The sequence below is a fragment of the Chiloscyllium plagiosum genome, unplaced genomic scaffold (assembly GCF_037043375.1).
Source record: "Chiloscyllium plagiosum isolate Xiang-an unplaced genomic scaffold, Cpla_swu_hap1 HiC_scaffold_5, whole genome shotgun sequence".
Lineage (NCBI taxonomy): Eukaryota > Metazoa > Chordata > Chondrichthyes > Orectolobiformes > Hemiscylliidae > Chiloscyllium > Chiloscyllium plagiosum.
Window position 1 is genome coordinate 70,901,583 of NW_028270143.1, and position 19,872 is coordinate 70,921,454.

A 19,872-nucleotide genomic window follows, 5' to 3' on the forward strand; every position below is an offset into this window, starting at 1 on the left:
GCGCGGTACATTGCTCTCGTTTTGTTTCCTACAGATGGAATAACATGCATTGGAGAAGAGGTCCAGCTGTACACCGGCAGCAGTTGCACGGTCACTGTCAAATAGATAATCGCGAAGTATTCTCTTTCAATGCCTAATCTTTGCCCGGAGTTACCTCAGCTTCAGCAGCTTTCTGTCTATGAGATATCTGATTTCTGATGTTGGGATCATGTAAAGTATGGGCCAGGATTGACAGAGGAGTGATTCTAGCACACAGCCTTCTCAATGTTGGAAATTAGCTTTTTTTTGCAGAAGATTGCTTCAGCCATTTTAAATTCATCAGAATACATGAGAAGGTCAACATCTTTGACACACTGCATTTTCCATTCCCAAAGGGATTGATCTTTTAATAACGGTGTGGCAGTCTTATTGCTATCGTTTGACTGGCTGGCCAATCTTAAATTATTTCCCTTTCATCCTGCCGATCATCCGTCTAAAACGATTGACTGAATGGTATGAAATGACTAGTTTAATACTTTCGATTACACATAACACATGTTCGCTGCTTGAACTTGCGACCACGGTTTATGTTCTATACAATAAACTCCACAGATGTCCCAACTCCTCATTTGGTAAAATGTACAAATATTCATGGTTAACAAAGGAGAGTGAGCTGTTTCTGTCAAGGTGAGTGACTGAGAGTCATCCCCAACACTACAACAACTTCGCCTTCCACACTTCGCTAAATTAGGTGTCAGTAATTCGTCAAAGCTGCATGCGTTAGGCTTTCTCGCTGACAGGAATTCCCAGGGGACTGCTATATACACTTTCCAGTCAGCCTAGCCAACGGCAAGTTTAGATAATGGGGCTGAGTGTCAATGTTAATAGGGCCATCTCCCGAGAAAGGGACTACACCAGAACGTAATTGGATCTATTCCTGATCTGTTCAAAATGTTTATTTTTCTGTTAATGCTAGATCCGAGTTGGACATTCATTTCATTTCCTCTGCTCTGGCTCAGCTTTGTGTGACATTCCCTCTCCTTTTGTCCCCTTAGTGGTGATCTCTCTCCGCTGTTCGTGGTCGTGACTGGCTTGTAGTCTCTCCAGCCTGGCTGCGGTTGTTTGTGTGTGTGTGTGTGTGAGAGAGAGAGAGAGAGGCGCTGCTCTCTCTCTCCTCCTCCTCCCCCAGCCCTGGCTCTCTCACTGTGAGTGGAAGGCGCTTTCATTGAGCGGGAGCTTTCCTCGTCCTCTCTCATCCTTCCGTCGCTCCGTGCTCCAACACAGCCGCGCAAGTTTGATGGGGAATTTCACACCGCTCCAGAAAAATGCCTGTTATGAAAGGATTATTAGCGCCACAAAACACTTTCTTGGATACCATAGCAACGCGCTTTGATGGGACACGTAAGTTTTTGTTTTGCTCTCTCTCTCAGTTCTGGTTTGCACATGTGAGGAGTTCTGAAGGTGCAGGGATGCAGGAATGAAGAGGGAACGCTGCTGAAGGACTGGGAGAAGTTAGTAAAGTCCTGGCTCTCAGTGCCTTTAGGAGGTGAATGTGAACAGCTTGTTCCTGGGTGATGCTTGTTAAAGCGCGTCGCTACAAAGGATTTCTCTTAATGAGGATGGGAGGGTATCCTGAAAGAAGCGGCAAGATGATGAGATGTGAGGGACGGGTCCAAGATTCCAACCTTCAGCTCCGTTCTTTGCAACCGAATTGTGGATGACTGTCTGTCCCAGGAGCTGTTCTGTTACACTCATTGTAATCCCGTCTCGGGTTCCGACGCTAACTCAATTCGTGTTAAGGTTTTATACTTTGACAAGGGGAGGTTTGATGAGACAGGAGACATTGACATCCTCCCCAATCATTTCGACTGGGATGTAATGTCGATTGATTTGGTCGATCTAGTTTAACTGCAGTTTTGCAACTCTTGGCATGAATTATTGTCAGGCATTTTAAAAGCCGTCATTATCTTTTACAAATTTCTTCTCCAAAGCTATCATGTAACATTCCTTCTCGATATTGTTGAATGTACATCTAGCGGCGAGTGGTCTACCACCGACCGACTTTCTAAAATTAGCCTTGAATGCTCAGAGATCGTTCATTGGCTACTCTGTAGATAGGTGAATTTGCTAAACTCCTGTTTGATTATCTTTGTTAAAGGGATAGTGCCGCTGAGAAGTAGGCGGGTTTGACATTCTTTGGCTCTGGACCTTACAGTCTAATAATTTTGAACTATAAGATTTTCCCAGTATGTTTTTCATCATACCTTATAATCGATTTAAGCTTGTTTGTACAAAGAACTCACCGAGGTGAACCCCAGGCTTAGTGTGTTCGAAAGTTAATTAAAATGTTACGTAACCGTCAAGTTTTGCAATCCGGCCTTCTAAATTCTTGTCCGGTTTTAATAACGGAATATACTGAGGCTCTGATACTTATGAACCAGATTTAGACCCGCAACGCATTTAGGCAAAAGTAAGGACTGCACATGCTGGAAACCAGAGTCTAAATTAGAGTGGTGCTGGAAAAGCACAGCAGGTCAGGCAGCATCCGAGGGGCAGGAAAATCGACGTTTCATCAGGGCTTTTGCCCGCAACGCATTTAGTCAGCTCCTCAGGACAGAATACTTTGAGTGAGAAAAGGAATTAACGCATTAAATAATGTAAAACTCTCGCATCAAATACTGTCGTAGGGATACACCTATTTATTGCAATTACGTTCTATAATCTTAAATAAAGTGATAAAGTTTAATATTACTGCACCCGACAAATAATTGGACATTATGTGACTTCACATCTGGGTGCAAAAAATGTACATTTTTCAAAGAATAAGAAATAGTACAATAATACATCAAAGGTGACAAAGTTAAAACAAAAAGTGGAAATATTAGAATATCAGGAATGTATTATAAAGTAATAAAACAGTATTATGTTAGAAATGAATGGTATGGAAACCATTTGTAGAGATTTTGTTGATATAAGATATTAAACAGTTTGTTTCACACTATGGTACATTACTGTACAGTCTGTCACAGTCTGAGCAATTCTGTGAAGCTTCCTTTTACCCATTGGCAGAGGATAGATTACAACAGAGGGCTGATTTTTCCAAATGTATGGGTGCCAAAATGAAGCCTTCTTGATGGAAATACATAACAAGAAATCACAGATAACATGTCCATGATATTTAAACTTTTCATTTAAAACTCATGAATGCAAATTTGGTATTCCCCAGTATAATATTTGGTAGGAAAAACTGCTGGTAGCATTTATTTGAATAATAATTCCATACACGCATCAAACAATATCCTGACATAATCATACTCACTAAGGTCACGAGATGGTGTATGGTAAATACAGTCATCAGTTTTGACTCTCGAACTCATGAAATCTCTGTCCTTTGAGAAACAAATTTGCTGTCCTTGAGGAAGCAAATTTCCTGCTGACGATTTATCATCCTATTTCAGGTTAGGTTTGGTACTCATGGAGTCATAGAGTCATGGAGATGTACAGCACAGAAACAGACCCGTCTGTCCAACTCATCCACGTCGACCAGATATTCTACATTAATCTAGTCCCGTTTGCAACCATTTGTCTAAATCCTTCCTCTTCATGTACCCATCCAGATGCCTTTTAAGTGTTATAACTGCACAGCCTCTAACATCTCCTGTGACAGCTCATTCCATGTACGCACCACCCTCTGCATGAAAAGTTGCCTCTAAGGTCCCTTCTAAATCTTTCACCACTCACCATAAACCTATGCCCTTTAGGATTCCAGTACCCTGGGACTATTCATCCTATCCATGCACCTCATGATTTTAGAAACTTCTGTAAGGTCACCCCTAATCCTCCAACACTCCAAGGAAAATAATCACAAATTATTCAGTTTCTCCCTATTGCTGAAATCCTCCAACCCTGGCAACATCCTTGTCAGTCGTGCATCTGTGGTCAGCAAGGTTTTGGAAAGAATTCTGAGGGATAGGATTTATGACTATTTGGAAAAGCATAGATGAGTAAAGGCAATCAGCATGGCTTTGAGGGGGACAGGTCATGCCTCACAAATCTTATTGAGTTCTTTGAGGAGGTGACGAGACAGGTCGACGAAGGTCGAGCAGTGAATGTGGTGTATATGGACTTCAGCAAGGCATTTGATAAGGTTCCCCATGGTAGGCTCATTCATAAAGTCATGAGGGATGGGATACAGGGAGATTTGGCTGTCTGGATTCAGAATTGGTTGGCTGACAGAAGGCAGAGATGGTTGTAGATGCAAAGTATTCTGCCTGAAGGTCAATGGTGAGTGGTGTTCCACATGGCTCTGCTTTTGGCCTCTGGTCTTTGTAGCTTTTATAAATGACTTGGATGAGGAGGTTTGAGGGGTGGGTTAGTAAATTTGCAGATGACACAAAGGTTGGAGTTGCCATTGATAGTATCAAGGGCTATTACAGGCTGCAGCGTGACATAAACAGTATTCAGAGCTGGGCTGAGAAACAGCAGATGGAATTCAACCTGGATAAATGCGAAGTGATGCATTTTGGAAGATCAAACTTGAATGTTGAATATCGGATTAAAGACAGGATTCTTGGCAGTGTGGAGGAACAGAGGGATCTTGGTGTTCAAGTGCATAGATCCCTCAAAGTTGCCGCCCAAGTGGATAGGGTTGTTAAGAAAGCATATGGTGTTTTGGCTTTCATTAACATAGGGATCGAGTTTAAGAGCTGCAAGGTTTTGCTGCCGCTCTACAAGACCCTGGTGAGACCACACTTGGAATATTGTGTCCAGTTCTGTTTTAAGAAGGATGTGGGGGCTTTGGAGAGGGTGCAAAGAAGGTTTACCAGGTTGCTGCCTGGACTGGAGGGCTTGTCTTATGAAGAAAGGTTGACTAAGCTCAGACGTTTCTCTCTGGAGATAAGCAAGAAGAGAAATACCTGATCGAGGTATACAAGGTAATGAGAGGCTTGGCTAGAGTCAAGAGCCAAAGACTTTTCCCCAGGGCAGGATTGACTAGCAAACGGGGTCATAGTTTTAAGATATTAGAAGGAAGGTATAGAGGAGACATCAGAGGTAGGTTCTTTACGCAGGGAGTTGTGAATGCATGGAATGCGTTGCCAGCGGAGGTGGTGGAAGCAGAGTCATTAGGGATATTTAAGCCACTGCTAGACATGCACATGGATAGCAGTTAATTGAGGGGTGCGTAGGTTTGGTTATTTTATTTTAGATTCGGAATAATCCTAGACACAGCATCATGGGCCAAAGGGCCTGTTCTGTGCTGTACTTTTCAATGTTCTAAATCTTTTCTGAATCCTTTCAAATTTCACAACATCTTTCCTATAGCAGGGGAACCAGAATTGAACACAGTATTCCAAAAATACTCCTTTACTGTATTTTTTTGTCTATCACTAAGATTAGTTCCATGACTTTTAATCTTAAACTCATAAATCTGTTATACGTGTGTTTGTCCATGGTGGCGTTAGTAGGATTGACTTCTGCATGGTATTTGCACAATGGATATCTTCCATTATGTCACATGGCAAGAGCATTCTGCTAAATGGGATAGGTTAAGAACAGATCTATCACATCAATGTTGGGTATCCAGGGTATGCTGGGAGCCACTGGCAGCAGCAGAATCTGTCATGATAATCTGGAACAATATGACTCAACATATTTCTCAGACATCCAGCACCCTGAAGCCACAGGAGATCAGGCCTGGCACAGAACCTGATGCATCTGAAAATCAGGTGCCAACCTGGTGAAGTTAAGAGTCAAGGTAGCATTCTCTAGACTGAGCTAAGCGATCATACAACCAATAGTTCTGGTCATCACCCTGCCAGTGTTCAACTAATCAAATAAAGGAAGGGTCTTTCCAGCTCTCTGCTAACCACTGCTCTGCATTTTATCACAAACCTGCATTCTTTTCTATTCAGATGCTTATCAAATGCAATTTGAAAGCTCTGGTTTAATCTGCCTCCATTAGACTTTCAGATATAGCATTCCATATCGTAACAACATGCTGCATGACAGAAAAGTAAACCCAAAAAGTCAAAAATAAACTATCAATTCTCATCTTATTGGCCTACTCCCAATTACTAGCAAAATGATAGAATGAATAATCAACAGTGCTTTAAGACAATACTTACTCATTAACACAGAAATTGCTGGAGAACTCAGCAGGTCTGGCAGCATCTGCAGAAAGCAAACAGAGTCAACATTTTGGGTCCAGTAACCTTTCTTCAGAACTGATTATTTTGATTTACTTACTCACTAATAATCTGCTGGCCAATGTTCAGTTCAGATTCTGCCAAAATCACTTGGATTTAGTACAAATCAAATTCTTGGTGTACACATGGACATGGGAGCTGAGTTTCCGAGGTGAGGTGACAGTGATAGCTCTTGACATTAAAGCAGGATTTTAATGAATGGAGAAAACCCTCTAGTGGCTGAAATTATATCTGGCAGGAAAAGAAAATGTAATTGTGTGAGATCAAAGACCTCAATATATGGATATTGCTGTAGAATTTCTCAGTTTGTAAATGTTTTTAATGAACTTGTCTGTATGTCTTACAATACAACCTGGAGCAGGTGGGAGCAGTAGGGACTGTACCATTCCATCCCAAGGGCCCTAATTCTCAGAGTGTAATTTTTAAATTAAAAAAGCTTGAAACCAGACCTCCTGACTCAGAGGTAGAGATGCCACCACTATGCCACAGGGATCCCCTAATTTCTCTGGACAGCATTGGAGACCAAACTATATTCAGCTGCCTCATTTAGACATTCCGTTCATTCCAAGTTCTAATGTGAGGTTTCCTGCTAATGAATTACACAATGTTCAGTTCGATTTCCAATTTCTCAGATAATTAAGTAGCTCATGCTCAGCAAGCTTGGATACCATTAGGGATTGGTCTGATAAATGGCAAATTACATGCTGCGCAAATGTGAACCAATGACCATTTCTAACATGAGAGAGCTTAACTAGGTCACTTTGACATTCAATAACAGTGTCATCATTAAATATGCTCCTGGACTGTTGGAGCTCTCCACCATAAGATACAATGGAGAAGTGTGTTGGAAGAGTCCCCAGTTAGTTGACTGTGTTTATGTGTAACAGCACTCAATGGCTGTACGCAATCCGGAACAAATTTGTGTTGTTGATAAAGACCTCATAACATTCACTCTTCCACCACTGGCGTTCTTTGGTTGTCTGCTATGCATTGAGTGTTCTGCAACAAGTTGCCAACACATTTTTAGCAGCACTAAAAAACTCTAAACCCTATGTAGGAAAACATAGATAATAGTTGCAGAAGAACATCAGCTTCATGTCATACATTATTCAGCTTGAACATCTATCACCATGCTGAAGTCACAATTTGAGATCTTCCTAACTAACAGCATTGTTGAATTACTTTCACCATATTAACTAGACCAATTCAAAAAGAAGGCAAATCACCATTTGCATATGGCAAGCAGGATGAGTATTAAGAGCTGGTCTTGCCAGTGGTGCCCTCAAGCTAAAAAGTAATAACATTGGAGTATGAAGGAATTTTGAGATCAACGTGGAAGAATTACTTGGTGAATTAAAGTGACTTAAGACTTCATATCCCCTTAGCCAAACAGTATGCATTTTAGGACGTTGAAGGATAAGGTAGGGAATTTTGTGATCACCCAATACCACTCGAAAGGAATCTTTGGCCATTGTTGACTTTATGTTGGACTAGAAGAAAACAAATATAATACATTTAGAAATGGATACCAGCATGGCCTGGTCAATTACAGGTAAATTGGCTTAATATCAGTAAAAGGATAAATTCATTAAAACCATTCTGGGAGGTTACTGGAATCAGCCTAAATGGACTTAGATTATACAAATCATGCCTAACATAGTTTGCTGCTCTTTAATAATCTTATAGATATACACAATATAAATACACATAATATAGATATGCATAAATGGTAAAAGCCTTTAAGACAGTTTATTTGGACTTCAAAGTCTTTCACAAAGTTCCACTAAAGACTAAAAACGTTAAAAATAATTCATGTGTAGAATGCAGAAATAGGTAAAAATTAGTTAGGAGAAGAAAAATAGAAATTACTAATGAGGAATAAAGTATAGCCCACATGAGTCATTGCTTGAATCCCTTTTGTTTTGAACCTGCATTAATATTCTAGATGGTAAAATCAAAAGTAAACTTCTCAAACTTTCTGACAAGAATAGAAACAGACAATACAGTTAAAATTTATAGAAGAGTTTTACATCAACTAGACTTACAAAGTAGCAAAGTAAGCCAGTGCTTTCAATGCCTGGAAAGAAATGGTACAGCAAACACCAAGATTTATAATTAGAACAGGTTTGGTGGATCAGTTACCTTCGTTGGCTGAATGACTGGTTTGTGATGCAGCATGATTCTAACAGTGTGGGTTTGATTCTTTCATTGGCTGAAGTTACCATGAAGGACTGTCAACCTCTCCCCTTGTGGTATGGTGACCCTCAGGTTAAATCACAAAGACGTTATGTAATTGAAACAAGTAAATGCAAATCTACTGAAAATTTGTGAATTCTGCATGAAAGGTTGGTTGAGCTGCAGTTAGAGAATGTGCTGTGATTCTCTGTATTGGACATTATTGTGTTGGCTGCCGTCAAGTATAGGAAGTTAGAATCAAGATAGGCTATTCAATCTCACTACTCACTGTTATGTTGATTGCATCAGATCAATACTGACTTGTATCTTAAATCCACCCATTTGCCTTGATTATGGATGTTCCTCACTAAGCGAAAGCCTAAATGTTATTATCATTAGGTAACTAATCCAGAGATTTCAGTTTATGTTCTAGGGACCTGGGTTCAAATCCCATCATGGTAGATGCTGGAGTTTGAATTCAATAAAAAAAAACTGTGCCCATTGTTGGGGAAAAAGAACAATTTTCACTATTATTTACTAATATCCTTTAGGGAAGAAAATCTGCTGTCCTTATCTGGTCTGGACTACATGTGACTTCAGGAACACAGCAAGATGTTGACCCTTAACTGTATTGTGGGCAATTAGGGATCGGCAATAATTGATAGTCCACCCACATCCTGTGAATAAATAAATGCTAAAAAAAAAGGACTTCAACAAATTTAATTTTAGACAAAGCATTTTGAAGGTAGCTGTTGAGATACTACCAATTTTGTTGTACAGCCCAAAATGAATTTCTACCCCACTGTGCTCAATACTTGTCATAGGATCACAGACAGGATAACAAATTGAGCCTCATTTCAGGAAAATGTTGGAAGACCCAGAAGTATGTTAATTGAATGGGAGTTTGGATACATTGTCTCATAACAATCGTGTGAAACGTCCACAAGAAACTCTTTACCTACAATCATAGCTTCTATGCAAAATTACAGAGTTGACATGATGACATGAGTTTTGGATATCACCTTTGATTGGGTTGGCAGTGTCAGAAGTTTGCCTGTAGTTCTTAATTGTGCAGTGGACCTGCAGGCAGCCAATTAGGATAAAATGCAGCAAAATGTTACCAGCAAATGGAGGTTGAGGACCCACTTTTGTCTGATATCAGAGTTTTGAAGCCTGCAGTCTGTTCACGATACCATATACAGGCACTTTGAAATGGATTAGCTGTTGAAACATGAATGAAATTTCAGAGAAGATGCCTAGAGAGGCAACTTTGTGAAGTCATGTCTTCATTTCTTATTTCTTTAGCAGATGAATGGCTAGCTCTATAGTTTTCTGATCTGATGATGTGTGTGTGATACTTGCAGTGTAACTGAAATCAGAGCGATCATCTGTGAAATTGACAATGATGCTAACTATAAAAGAGACACTCTTGTAGATTGTAAAACTGAGGATTTTAATTACCTTTTTATAGACATCAACAGGGGGTCATTGGAGGACCTATCAGCTCCCCTGTAGGTAACCACCCATAGGTAATTAAAGAGCTGGCATTTAACTATCTACACAAGAAGCACTGGCCAGATTCCATTTTTGTCAATTTCACAGATGGTAGCTCTAAATTTTGCTACACAAAGTCAAGTACTGTACTTTTCCTCACCATACCACAAAAGTGTTCCGATTATTTTTAAGGCAAACTGTGGATCTATCTTCAATTCTCCGAGGGGAAAAAATATCAATTTTCGAGTTGTATAATGATTGAACAAGATTTGGTGACAATTATTAACTAGAGAGATGACAAACATCCCTCCCATTCAATTCATTGAGAGTTTAGTTTCTTGAGTAATTTGGATGAATACATTGTTATTCTCGATACAAAAGCAATATATTGCAGGACAAAAAGAGAAGATACTGCAAATACTCAACAGGTCTGCTAGCATCAATGGGAAGTGAAACAGTTCACATTTCAGATCTATGGCTTTTGTCAGGACTAGGAGAAGTTAGAAACAAAATCAGGAATTACTGGAAAAAATCTCAGCCGGTCTAGCAGCATCTGTGGAGAAAAAGCAGAATCAACATTTCGGGTCCAGTGATCCTTCTTAAGAAAAGGAGAAACTAGAAATATTTGAGGTTATAAAGAAGCAAATGAAAGATGAGGCACCTTGGGAAAAGGAACAAAAGGGAAGATGAAAAGTGATGGAATGGATGGTAGGTGAGATTAAATGGCAAAAGGATCTGTAAAAGTTTGCTCTTGCGAAACACTGGCTTCTAGAAATCTGAATAACAAACAGCAAGTGGTGGAAACAATCAGCCGATCTTGTTAGCATTTGTAGAGGGAAATAATTTGACACTTTACCTCAAAGGCATTTTCATTGCAGGAAGAGCAACAAACATCTCCCCTCATAGCCAATCCCAGGATTAAGGGAAAAGTGCTATAAAGACACTTGGATCTGTAGTCTGCAAAGAAAATGATTAAGGATAAGGAAGCTCCTTGAGTTTTATTGAATTGTAAATGGCACTAGCTGATATGGAGTGGTTTTAGTCATGGAAAAGTGTAAAATAGTCATGCATCTGTTGATGTAGTTGTCATTCTGCTTGTCTCCCACTCTTTCATTCTTTTTACCTCCCTCATTTTGTTTGATTTTCTCTCTGCGATTCTCATTTGGTTTCTCTTCTTGTCACTGCCCTATCTTTTCAGTCTGTACTGTACTTCCCAGATCAACGTTGTTATAGCAACAGCTGTGATCATTGTTGTAAAGGTTTCTTGGACCAATAATCACACAGAACCACAAGTGTTACATTTCTAATAATAACATGGTTTCTGGCTGAAGAAGACTTTCAGTCCAACTAGTCCAACTATCACAGTAAATGAATACTGTGATCCTAACCCTGAGCCTCATATGTTTCAAGAACTTTTTTCCACGACCCATTGCAGTAATCTCTTCTATATATGTGACCTACTTTCTTAAATTAATCTAGTCCCATTTGTCAGCATTTAGCCCATATTCCTCTCAACTCTTCCTATTCATATACCCATCCAGATGCCTTTTAAATATTGTAATTGTACTAGCCTGCACCACTTTCTTTGGCAGCTCATTCCATACACGCACCACCCTCTGCATGAAAAAGTTGCCTTGGATCCCTTTTAAATCTTTCTCCTCTCACCTTAAACCTATGCCCTCTAGTTTTGGACTTGCCCCACTCTGGGTTAAAGAGCTTGTCTATTTACCTTAACCATGCCCCTCATGATTTTATAAACTTCTAAAAGGTCACCCCTCAGCCTCTGACATTCCAGGAAAAACAGCCCTAGTCTATTCAGTCTCTCCCTATAGCTCAAACCCTCCAACCCTGGCAACATCCTAGTAAATCATTTCTGAACCCTTTCAAGTTTCACAACATCCTTCCAATAGGAGGAAGAGCAGAATTGCACGCAGTATTCCAAAAGTGAATAGTTGAAGAAAAGATCTACAATCTGATTTTTGGAGCAGAATTTCTTTCTTAGAACTTCTAGTAACAACTACTTCATGGAGGTATATAACTGAAGTCAGTATTAAGGTTCCATTGATGGTTATTTTGGAACTGAATTACAGCCCTAAAACTCACGACCAACTTTCAATGACTACGTATAATCACCTCTTCATGTACCTTTTCGTAGTATGGTTAATGAGCATTGTGTACGTATCATTGTAAGACTGTATTGGGTCTTTGTCTTGATTTTACTGTTTGCTCTTATCTGTGTTGAATGAATCAAATGGATATTTTGTACAGGGTCAGAAACATTATTACTATCTAATTGGATTAAAATGTATGCAATTACCTTTAAACACTTTCTGCACTGCAAGCTCATGAGCAGAGGCTTCCTGTTTCTAAACTTTTCCAGAATGCCTAAATTCAGCAGCAAAAGGAATTAGTTTGGAAATCAGCAGGTGTTGTACTATGTTCTATGATTTAACTGTTCAGAAGCACAGCCAGACAGCTTACGAGTTGATATGAAAGGGTAAGAATGTAAAGGTTCCAGGCAGGTGGGGGTAGAGTGCCACATAATTGATGGCGTGCTTAGAGTAAGTTGTGGATGTGATTTGGAAGAGGATTAGGCGACTGGAGAAGGAAGTGTTGGATCTGGGGCGGGAGGTGGGGGTGGTTATTATGCTGTGCCCTCAGGGTTTCAGACTGGCCCCTGGGGGTATTAAGTCTGACTGGAAAAGGGTGTTAGCAGTGTTAGGTCTGGGTTGTTCAGATGAGCAACTGGGGTTGTTGGGTCTGAATGGGAAAGGTTCAAACAGGATTGGTTGGGGGAGTTGGAATTGTGTTGGGTTGGAGGTGGGTTCTAGTGTGGGTATTTGTCAGGAGTCCAAGATTCTAAGGAGTCAGGGAAGGTATAATGGGCAGAGAAATCAGAGGTGAGTCAGGGATGGGACGAGGGGCTGAGGAGGGGATCAGCTTAACAGTTATTCTGAGTAACGTTTAGCTTAGACAAGGTGAATGTCTCTGAATTCTCCACTTCACTACTTCTCCTTCTCTTCAAGGGTTGTGAGAAGAAGGCAGGAGAATGAGGTTGAGAAACATATTAGCTATGATCAAATAGTGGAACAGAATCAATGGGCCAAATGGCCTAATTCTGCTCCTATATCTTATGGTCTTATGTCCTTTCGGAGTGTTCCAGATGTAGGGGATTTGCCCATTGGAAAATTCAATTTCCTTAGCAATTTCCATAGAATCAGCCGCGTGTAGGATTCTGCATGGTCCCAATGCACAATTCTTAGTCTACACAGGAGAAAAACCGAAAGAACTGCGGAAGGGGCACCGGACCCAAAACGTTAACTCTGATTTCTCTCCACAGATGCTGCAAAACATGCTGAGCTTTTCCAGCAATTTCTGTTTTTGTTTCTAGTCAACACAGGTCGGACTCTCTGGCCATCAGAATATTGGTAGTTTTGATAAACCTTGTAGCACAATATCAGGTGAGTGGTGGAATAATATTGCACATTCTTGTTGTATATCACTATGTTCTCATGAATATTTCAGGATACTTAGCAGTGAAATAGATAAATTTGAACTGACAACCTAAAAGCATAAGCAAGTCTAGTATGAAAAAAATTCTAGCTACTTTTTTTGTAAGCTTGCACTCTCCAATGTACAATGTGCAATTATTTCACATATAGGAAAACATTGCTTATAAGTGTGGCTAAATGCCAAATTGTCAAGCTTTTACTTTCAGTCGTTTGTTTTTGTATTTTTGTTTTTAATTCTCTTTTGTAAGGATACTGTAACTACATAACTCAATGTAAAACCTATTTGAAAAAAAAAATAGCATTTTATTCTCTGAGGCATAAAAGCCAACAGTAGAAATCCAAGATGGAATAATAGAGCATACTTCTGAATATGACTAAATCCGGGTGGGTTGGAGCAGAGCCCTGAAAACTGAGAACACCAATAGAAAAATCAGGTTGTAGCCTTGCCACCACATCACATTCTTGTCTCACTTGTTTTGGGAATATAATATCACTGAATTTAGCATGATATGTCATAATGCCAAAGAGCAATTTGTATTGTTTGACTCTGTCTTGTTACGTTATTCAAGGGACATTTTCATTTTGTCAACAATAACAGCATCTTGCATTTATATTGCCACATTAATATAGCAAAATGTCTCAGTCACTTCTCAGGATGAAAATGAGATAAAATGTGACACAAAGCAAAAACAATATAAGATATTTGATTGAAAGCTTCGTCAATGAAGTAGATTTAAAAATGGATGTTAAAAGAGGAGAGAAAAGTGGAGAGGCAGACAGTTTGGGGGAGAGAATTACAGAGTTTCGGGTGAAGATCCTTGTGCACGGTAGAGTGTTTGATGATTCACATATTGTTTGCATTCTTATAGAGAACGTTTAGATTTAAACATTGATTTGGACGCTTTTTAAAGAGTTTAGTATAACCTACTAAATACAGTTACTACTCAGTGGGTAAAAAATAAATAAGTCTTAATTGAGCCTTGTTGACTTTGTTCTTATCTTCTGATGTGACCATGATAGAAATAAAATCATGTTTAGTTGGATCTAAATAATCAACATATTAAGTGGCTGTAGTAAGCTTCATAATATGCATTGTGATTTTATTTGGTCACTATAAAATTCAGTTCTGTGAACCAACACAGATTGGCACATTATTAAAAAAAAAGTAACCTTTCTGGTAAATTATGTCATATACAAATAATGTTTTTACACCTACAATAAATATACTCAGAATGCATTCCAGTACTTGATTCAATGGTACAAATTGCTTCTACAAATATTAATCAGATAGGAATTTTCAGTTTTTGCATAAGGAATGCTTATATATTTTTGAGTACAGAGGAATCTCGATTGTCCGAACGAGATGGATGGTTACTACAGATAGAACATCCAAAAACTGAAAAAGCTCCAAAATCTGAAGGTTTTTTTTGTGTATTTTTTTTCTCATTAACAAGGTTGTTTGGCGAGCAAACAGTTAACTCAAGTCGACACCCACTCGATGCGTGTCACTCAGATGCGACATGTGGGGAGGGTGGGAAGCATGGCCAAGCACATTCTTAGTTAGAAATCTGCTTCTTCAGTAAGATTTTTAAAAATTTCACCATTAAACTGTCACATTCTGAAAATCGAAAAATTCCGAATTCTGGAAAACAGCTGGTCTCGAGCATTTCGGATAAAGGATCTTCTACCTGTATTTCATTCAGATAATTGATTATTCAGATAATCAATTTTACCTCAAGCAAGGGAAGCCATGCTGATCTAAGCCTATGCTCTACTGGAGAATTTATTTAAATTTATAATTTTAATGTATTGAATGCAAGAGGACACAGATTTTACATGATGATCAAAATAAAGCAATGATAACACAAGAAAGCTTTTTTAAAAATGCAGCATTGGTTAGCATTTGACAAGGACTGGTGAAAACAGCATTAAACAAAGTCCCTAACAGCTTCTACGATCGCAACATCATTTGTCAGTCTCCGGGAATGCAGTCTTGTGATCTAAAGACAGAAGTACCACCTCGCGCATGCGTAAACATTCTCGGCCTTTCTTTTAATGAATGGCCTGGTAAAGTGACAGGAATGCCTGTACAGTAATGTAAACACTTACTTTTGCAAAGGGCTGTGTAACAATCCTAACTTAAATAATATCCAGTTGCTGATGCTTGAGCTGCTTGTATTTCTTTGCTTTTGCCAGCATTTTCAGATGTTCTTCAGTATAGGCAAGTCGAATCCACTTACCTCTTTGATGTAATGTTTTTGCGGGACCTTGAAATCTTCTTCAGATAATCTGAAATTCGAATAATCAATATTCGGATAATCAAGATTCCTCTGTACATTGATACTGTTTCAAGAAATTGTCCTTTTAGTGAGCATTAATATTGCCTATTTTGCCAATCAGGTAATTTGTTTAATGCAGTCAATTTGTCTAATAATAGGCTAATACATGTCCTATAAACATTCTGAATTACGAGTCTTTCAAGTTACATTTCTCATGTAAATTTTACTCTCTGTTGTAATATTTTTTCATTACAATTCTTCCTGAAATGTTTACACATTATAATGCAAATTGTATTTTAATGCTAGTCAATTTAAAACATTTTCATTTAAAATTCAAACTTGAAATGTCATATTAAAATGCCTGAATACAAAGCAATTAGTATTCCTCTTGCCATTAAGAATGTAGATAGGGAATTATTAAAATAATAACCTTAATCACAGCTCATATGCTTTTGTAGTAACTAATGTGCGTATTTTCCCATCAACTTACTATTTCTCTTTGCTGATTTTATTCATGGTTATAGAGGTTACAATGTGACTTGTAGAAAATAACTCATAACTTAAAGTTAACTATGTATGAATGTAAATTCTGAGTGTGTTTTGTATTTGAATGAAATGCTAAATTGTAAAAATCACTTTCTATAATCAAAAGGATACATTTTAAGAAGTGGTTTTGAATACTGGTACAGTGTAATTGTCAGTTGTCCAACTTGTATTTAATTCCTGGTGTTCTCATTTAGTTATAACATGTTTCCTAATTTTATGTCAAGGAAAGAAGATAAACAGTGATGAACTAAAAAAATGTTTTTCATTCCATGTTTTTCCCATGTTTCAATTTAACAACATTTATGGGGGAAAAAACAACAAATGCAATGCAACAATGCAACCAAACCCTGAAACATATAATATTCTTAGGTGATTTAGTAGCATAGAGACCAGAGGACATAGTCTCAGAGTGAAGAGTTGTTCTTTTAAGACAGAGATGAGGAAGAATTTCTGTTCTCAGAGAGTAGTCAATCTATGGAATTCTTTACCACAGAGGGCTGTAGAGGTTCAGTCGTTAAATATATTCAAGCTGAGACAAATTTTTAATCAGTCAGGAAATCATTACATGGAAAAAAAAAATATAATAGAGATGAGGCTTGTTAGATCATCATGGTCTCATTGACTAGCAGAGCAGATCAATGGGCTGAATGGCTTACCTCTGCTGCTATGCCTTCAGGTCTCATGGGCACATTTTATGCATGCACAGATTTATTTCAGACTCTTTAGAAGTTGATGCTTGATGTTCTCTATGCAACATGATTGGTCTAAAGTATCATTTTGATTTATGATTTAGAATGACAGCTACTCCTGAACATGTAAAGTAAAACAATAATGCTGTCGTAACAATTTATATTCAGGTTGAAGAATGGTAGGGTAATTAATGCTTCACTATGTTATTAGAAGCATTGGTCCTCAGTCATGAATACATATGTCAAAAAGCTACTATGACTATTATTTTCATGATTTATTTATCTTAGAATACAAATCATTTGTAAGCCACTGGTAACTAGCATTTGAGAAAAAAATATTTATGATTTGCAATGTATATGTTAACAATGGAGCTGGAATTTTCATCCCTGCTATGCCCCATAAATATCTGCAATTAGGGGTAACAGTAAAATATTGCATAAATCTGCAACTTGAGCTCTTCCTTTACTGCACATGATACGTATTTTGGGAATGTCATATCAATATATAGCAATGTCCAGATGGTGAGAAGTGGGAACTTCATTAAATATAGAAATGGAGTTTCAGATGATACCAAATAGAGTTCTCCTTTGGTTTTTGGCTGGTGTCCCAGATCTGGAATCATTCATCAATAATTTCATACTACAGCATTGCTAATCAGCAGTTGTAGATGCTTAGAAGGCCCAAGGAAGACAAAATATTTGCTTTGATGCTTTGTAAATGTTTTTTGTATTTTGTATCAAGCTTTTATTGTGAAGTTTCTGGTTCTGCACATGTTCTTGAAATGTGGACATTGCGTTTCGCTCTGGAAATTGAGCTATTATTATGTTTTTGGGAGTGAGGAAAGAGGATCATTTGAGGATTGTCAAATTATGGAACATCATGGGAGGCATATATTGGCTCAGTGATTAGCACTGCTGCCTCACAGCATTCAGGACACAGGAATCAATTCAAGCCTTGGGCGATTGTCTGTATGGAGTTAGCATGTTTTTCTCCCCATATCTGTGTGGGTTTCCACTGGGTGCTCTAGTTTCCTCCCAAAGTCCAAAGATGTGCAGTTTAGGTGGATTGACCTTGCTAAGTTATCCAGTAGTGTTCAGAGATATGCAGGTTATGTGGATTTGTCATGGTCGTTGTGGATCATGATTTTAGGATGGGGTGCTGGCTCTGGGTGGGATGCTCTTTGGGGTGTCATTGCAATCTCAATGGGCCAATTGGGTCTCTTTCTCCACTATAGAGATTCTAAGATTATATTGGACTTATTGAACCTTTTTACCCAGCAACCCAGACAGAACTGGACTTAACTGGATTGTCATAAGGAATCCTGGGTTCATCCATACTTAATCTCAAATTGGTACATCACTGCTCAGGCCACTGAAACTAATTTCACCACTTTCGTTTTCTGTCTCAAATTTATTGCAGGCATGGGGAGGGAACCTAACAGGGCCAACAAAGGATAAATCCTGTCAAGTCTGCTTTCTATTGCATAGTGGTAAAAACAATGACTGCAGATGCTGGAAACCAGATTCTGGATTAGTGGTGCTGGAAGAGCACAGCAGCATCCAAGGAGCAGTGAAATCGACGTTTCGGGCAAAAGCCCTTCATCAGGAATAAAGGCAGTGAGCCTGAAGCGTGGAGAGATAAGCTAGAGGAGGGTGGGGGTGGGGAGAAAGTATCTACTTCATCAACCATAAAATGGAGTGCTGCTGGAGAAATGCCATTCTATCATGTACTCCAGACTCCACAATTTGCTGTCTGTTTGGTTTTCTATTTTGTTTAATTTTGACTACTTTTGTCTCTCTTCCTGTTCAACCTTGAGTAAAATTGTAAACAAATCTAAATGTCTTCATCAAACTTTCCAATCATGTGCAAGAACCTATCTCCCTCCACCCACCCACCCCCACCCCCAATTCAGCCACTTAGTTTTTAGTCTTTCAAGTCTAATAAGCTCTATGTTCCTTCATGAAGTAACTGCAGTGAGAGCTGCAAAATTATATGGAAATTAGTTGACCCAGAAAAGGTATGCTCAGCCAGCACAGTATGATTCTGGTTAGATTTGCAATGGACCTTAAATGCTTTGTTCTGATATCTTTCAGATTTGATATGCTCACACAAGTTAATCAGAGGCAATTTTCTTACTGTCATAACGGAGAATCTATATAAACTAACTTTAATTAATGTTAGATAATAAAATACATTCCAGAATAAAGTTGCAGATTTTTAAGGTAGGGATTCTCGGATCTCTTTCTGAAACTTGGATATGGCTTTCTAATTTCCATCGGATCAAATTTGTCAGTAGCCCATAAACTAATCTAGCCCCACTGGTGAGGCTGAAAGAGGGTTCCTTTGGTATTTTTGGCTTTTAACCTCTGTTACTTTTCATGTAAGAGGCAAAGAAAGTCACTTCAGCTTCTCCTGGGAGTCAGTAGTCCAAAACATAAATATACACTGCTGGAGAAACTCAGCAGGTCTGGCAGCATCCATGAAGAGAAAACAGAGTTAACAGTTTGATTCCAGTGACTCCTCTTCAGAACTAATGAAGAGTTTCTCCGGCAGTTTCTGTTTTTGCCTCAGATCTCCAGCATCTGAAGTTTTTGTTTTATATGAGTAGTCCAAAGGTTTTGTACTTTCAAAATCATGTAAAACTCAGCCAAAACTATCAATAACACAGAAAGCCAAAATATTCCAGTAGCCAAATTGCTTCAACCAGCTTACTAACTGCTTGCACACCATTTGCTTTACAAATGTAGGAATGACTGATTATAATATTTACAGGCATCAGGATCGTACATCAAGTGCAGGAACACCCTGACATATTAATGATGAGACATGCAACATTGACAGCTACTCAGGATATCTCATGTGCATCTTAAGCATCTTTTGGCAGCGATCACCTTTTAATTCACTTGATGAGTTGTATTTCCTCCATTTAATTGTTTACTGATTCTGAATGCAAAAATAAGTTTGTGTTTCTTTCTATCCGAACACACTGAT

General features: G+C 38.6%; 1 protein-coding gene across 1 annotated transcript in view; it reads left to right on the forward strand.

Annotated features, from left to right (window-relative positions):
• The first annotated feature begins 1,303 nt into the window (after nucleotides 1-1,303).
• kcnh8 (potassium voltage-gated channel, subfamily H (eag-related), member 8) overlaps nucleotides 1,304-19,872 on the forward strand; it is a 452,253-nt gene continuing 433,684 nt past the window's right edge. Inside the window, exon 1 of the mRNA XM_043690211.2 lies at nucleotides 1,304-1,380. Coding sequence (XP_043546146.2) covers nucleotides 1,305-1,380 — 76 coding nt within the window. The 5' untranslated portion in view covers nucleotide 1,304. The remainder of the gene's footprint in view (nucleotides 1,381-19,872) is intronic.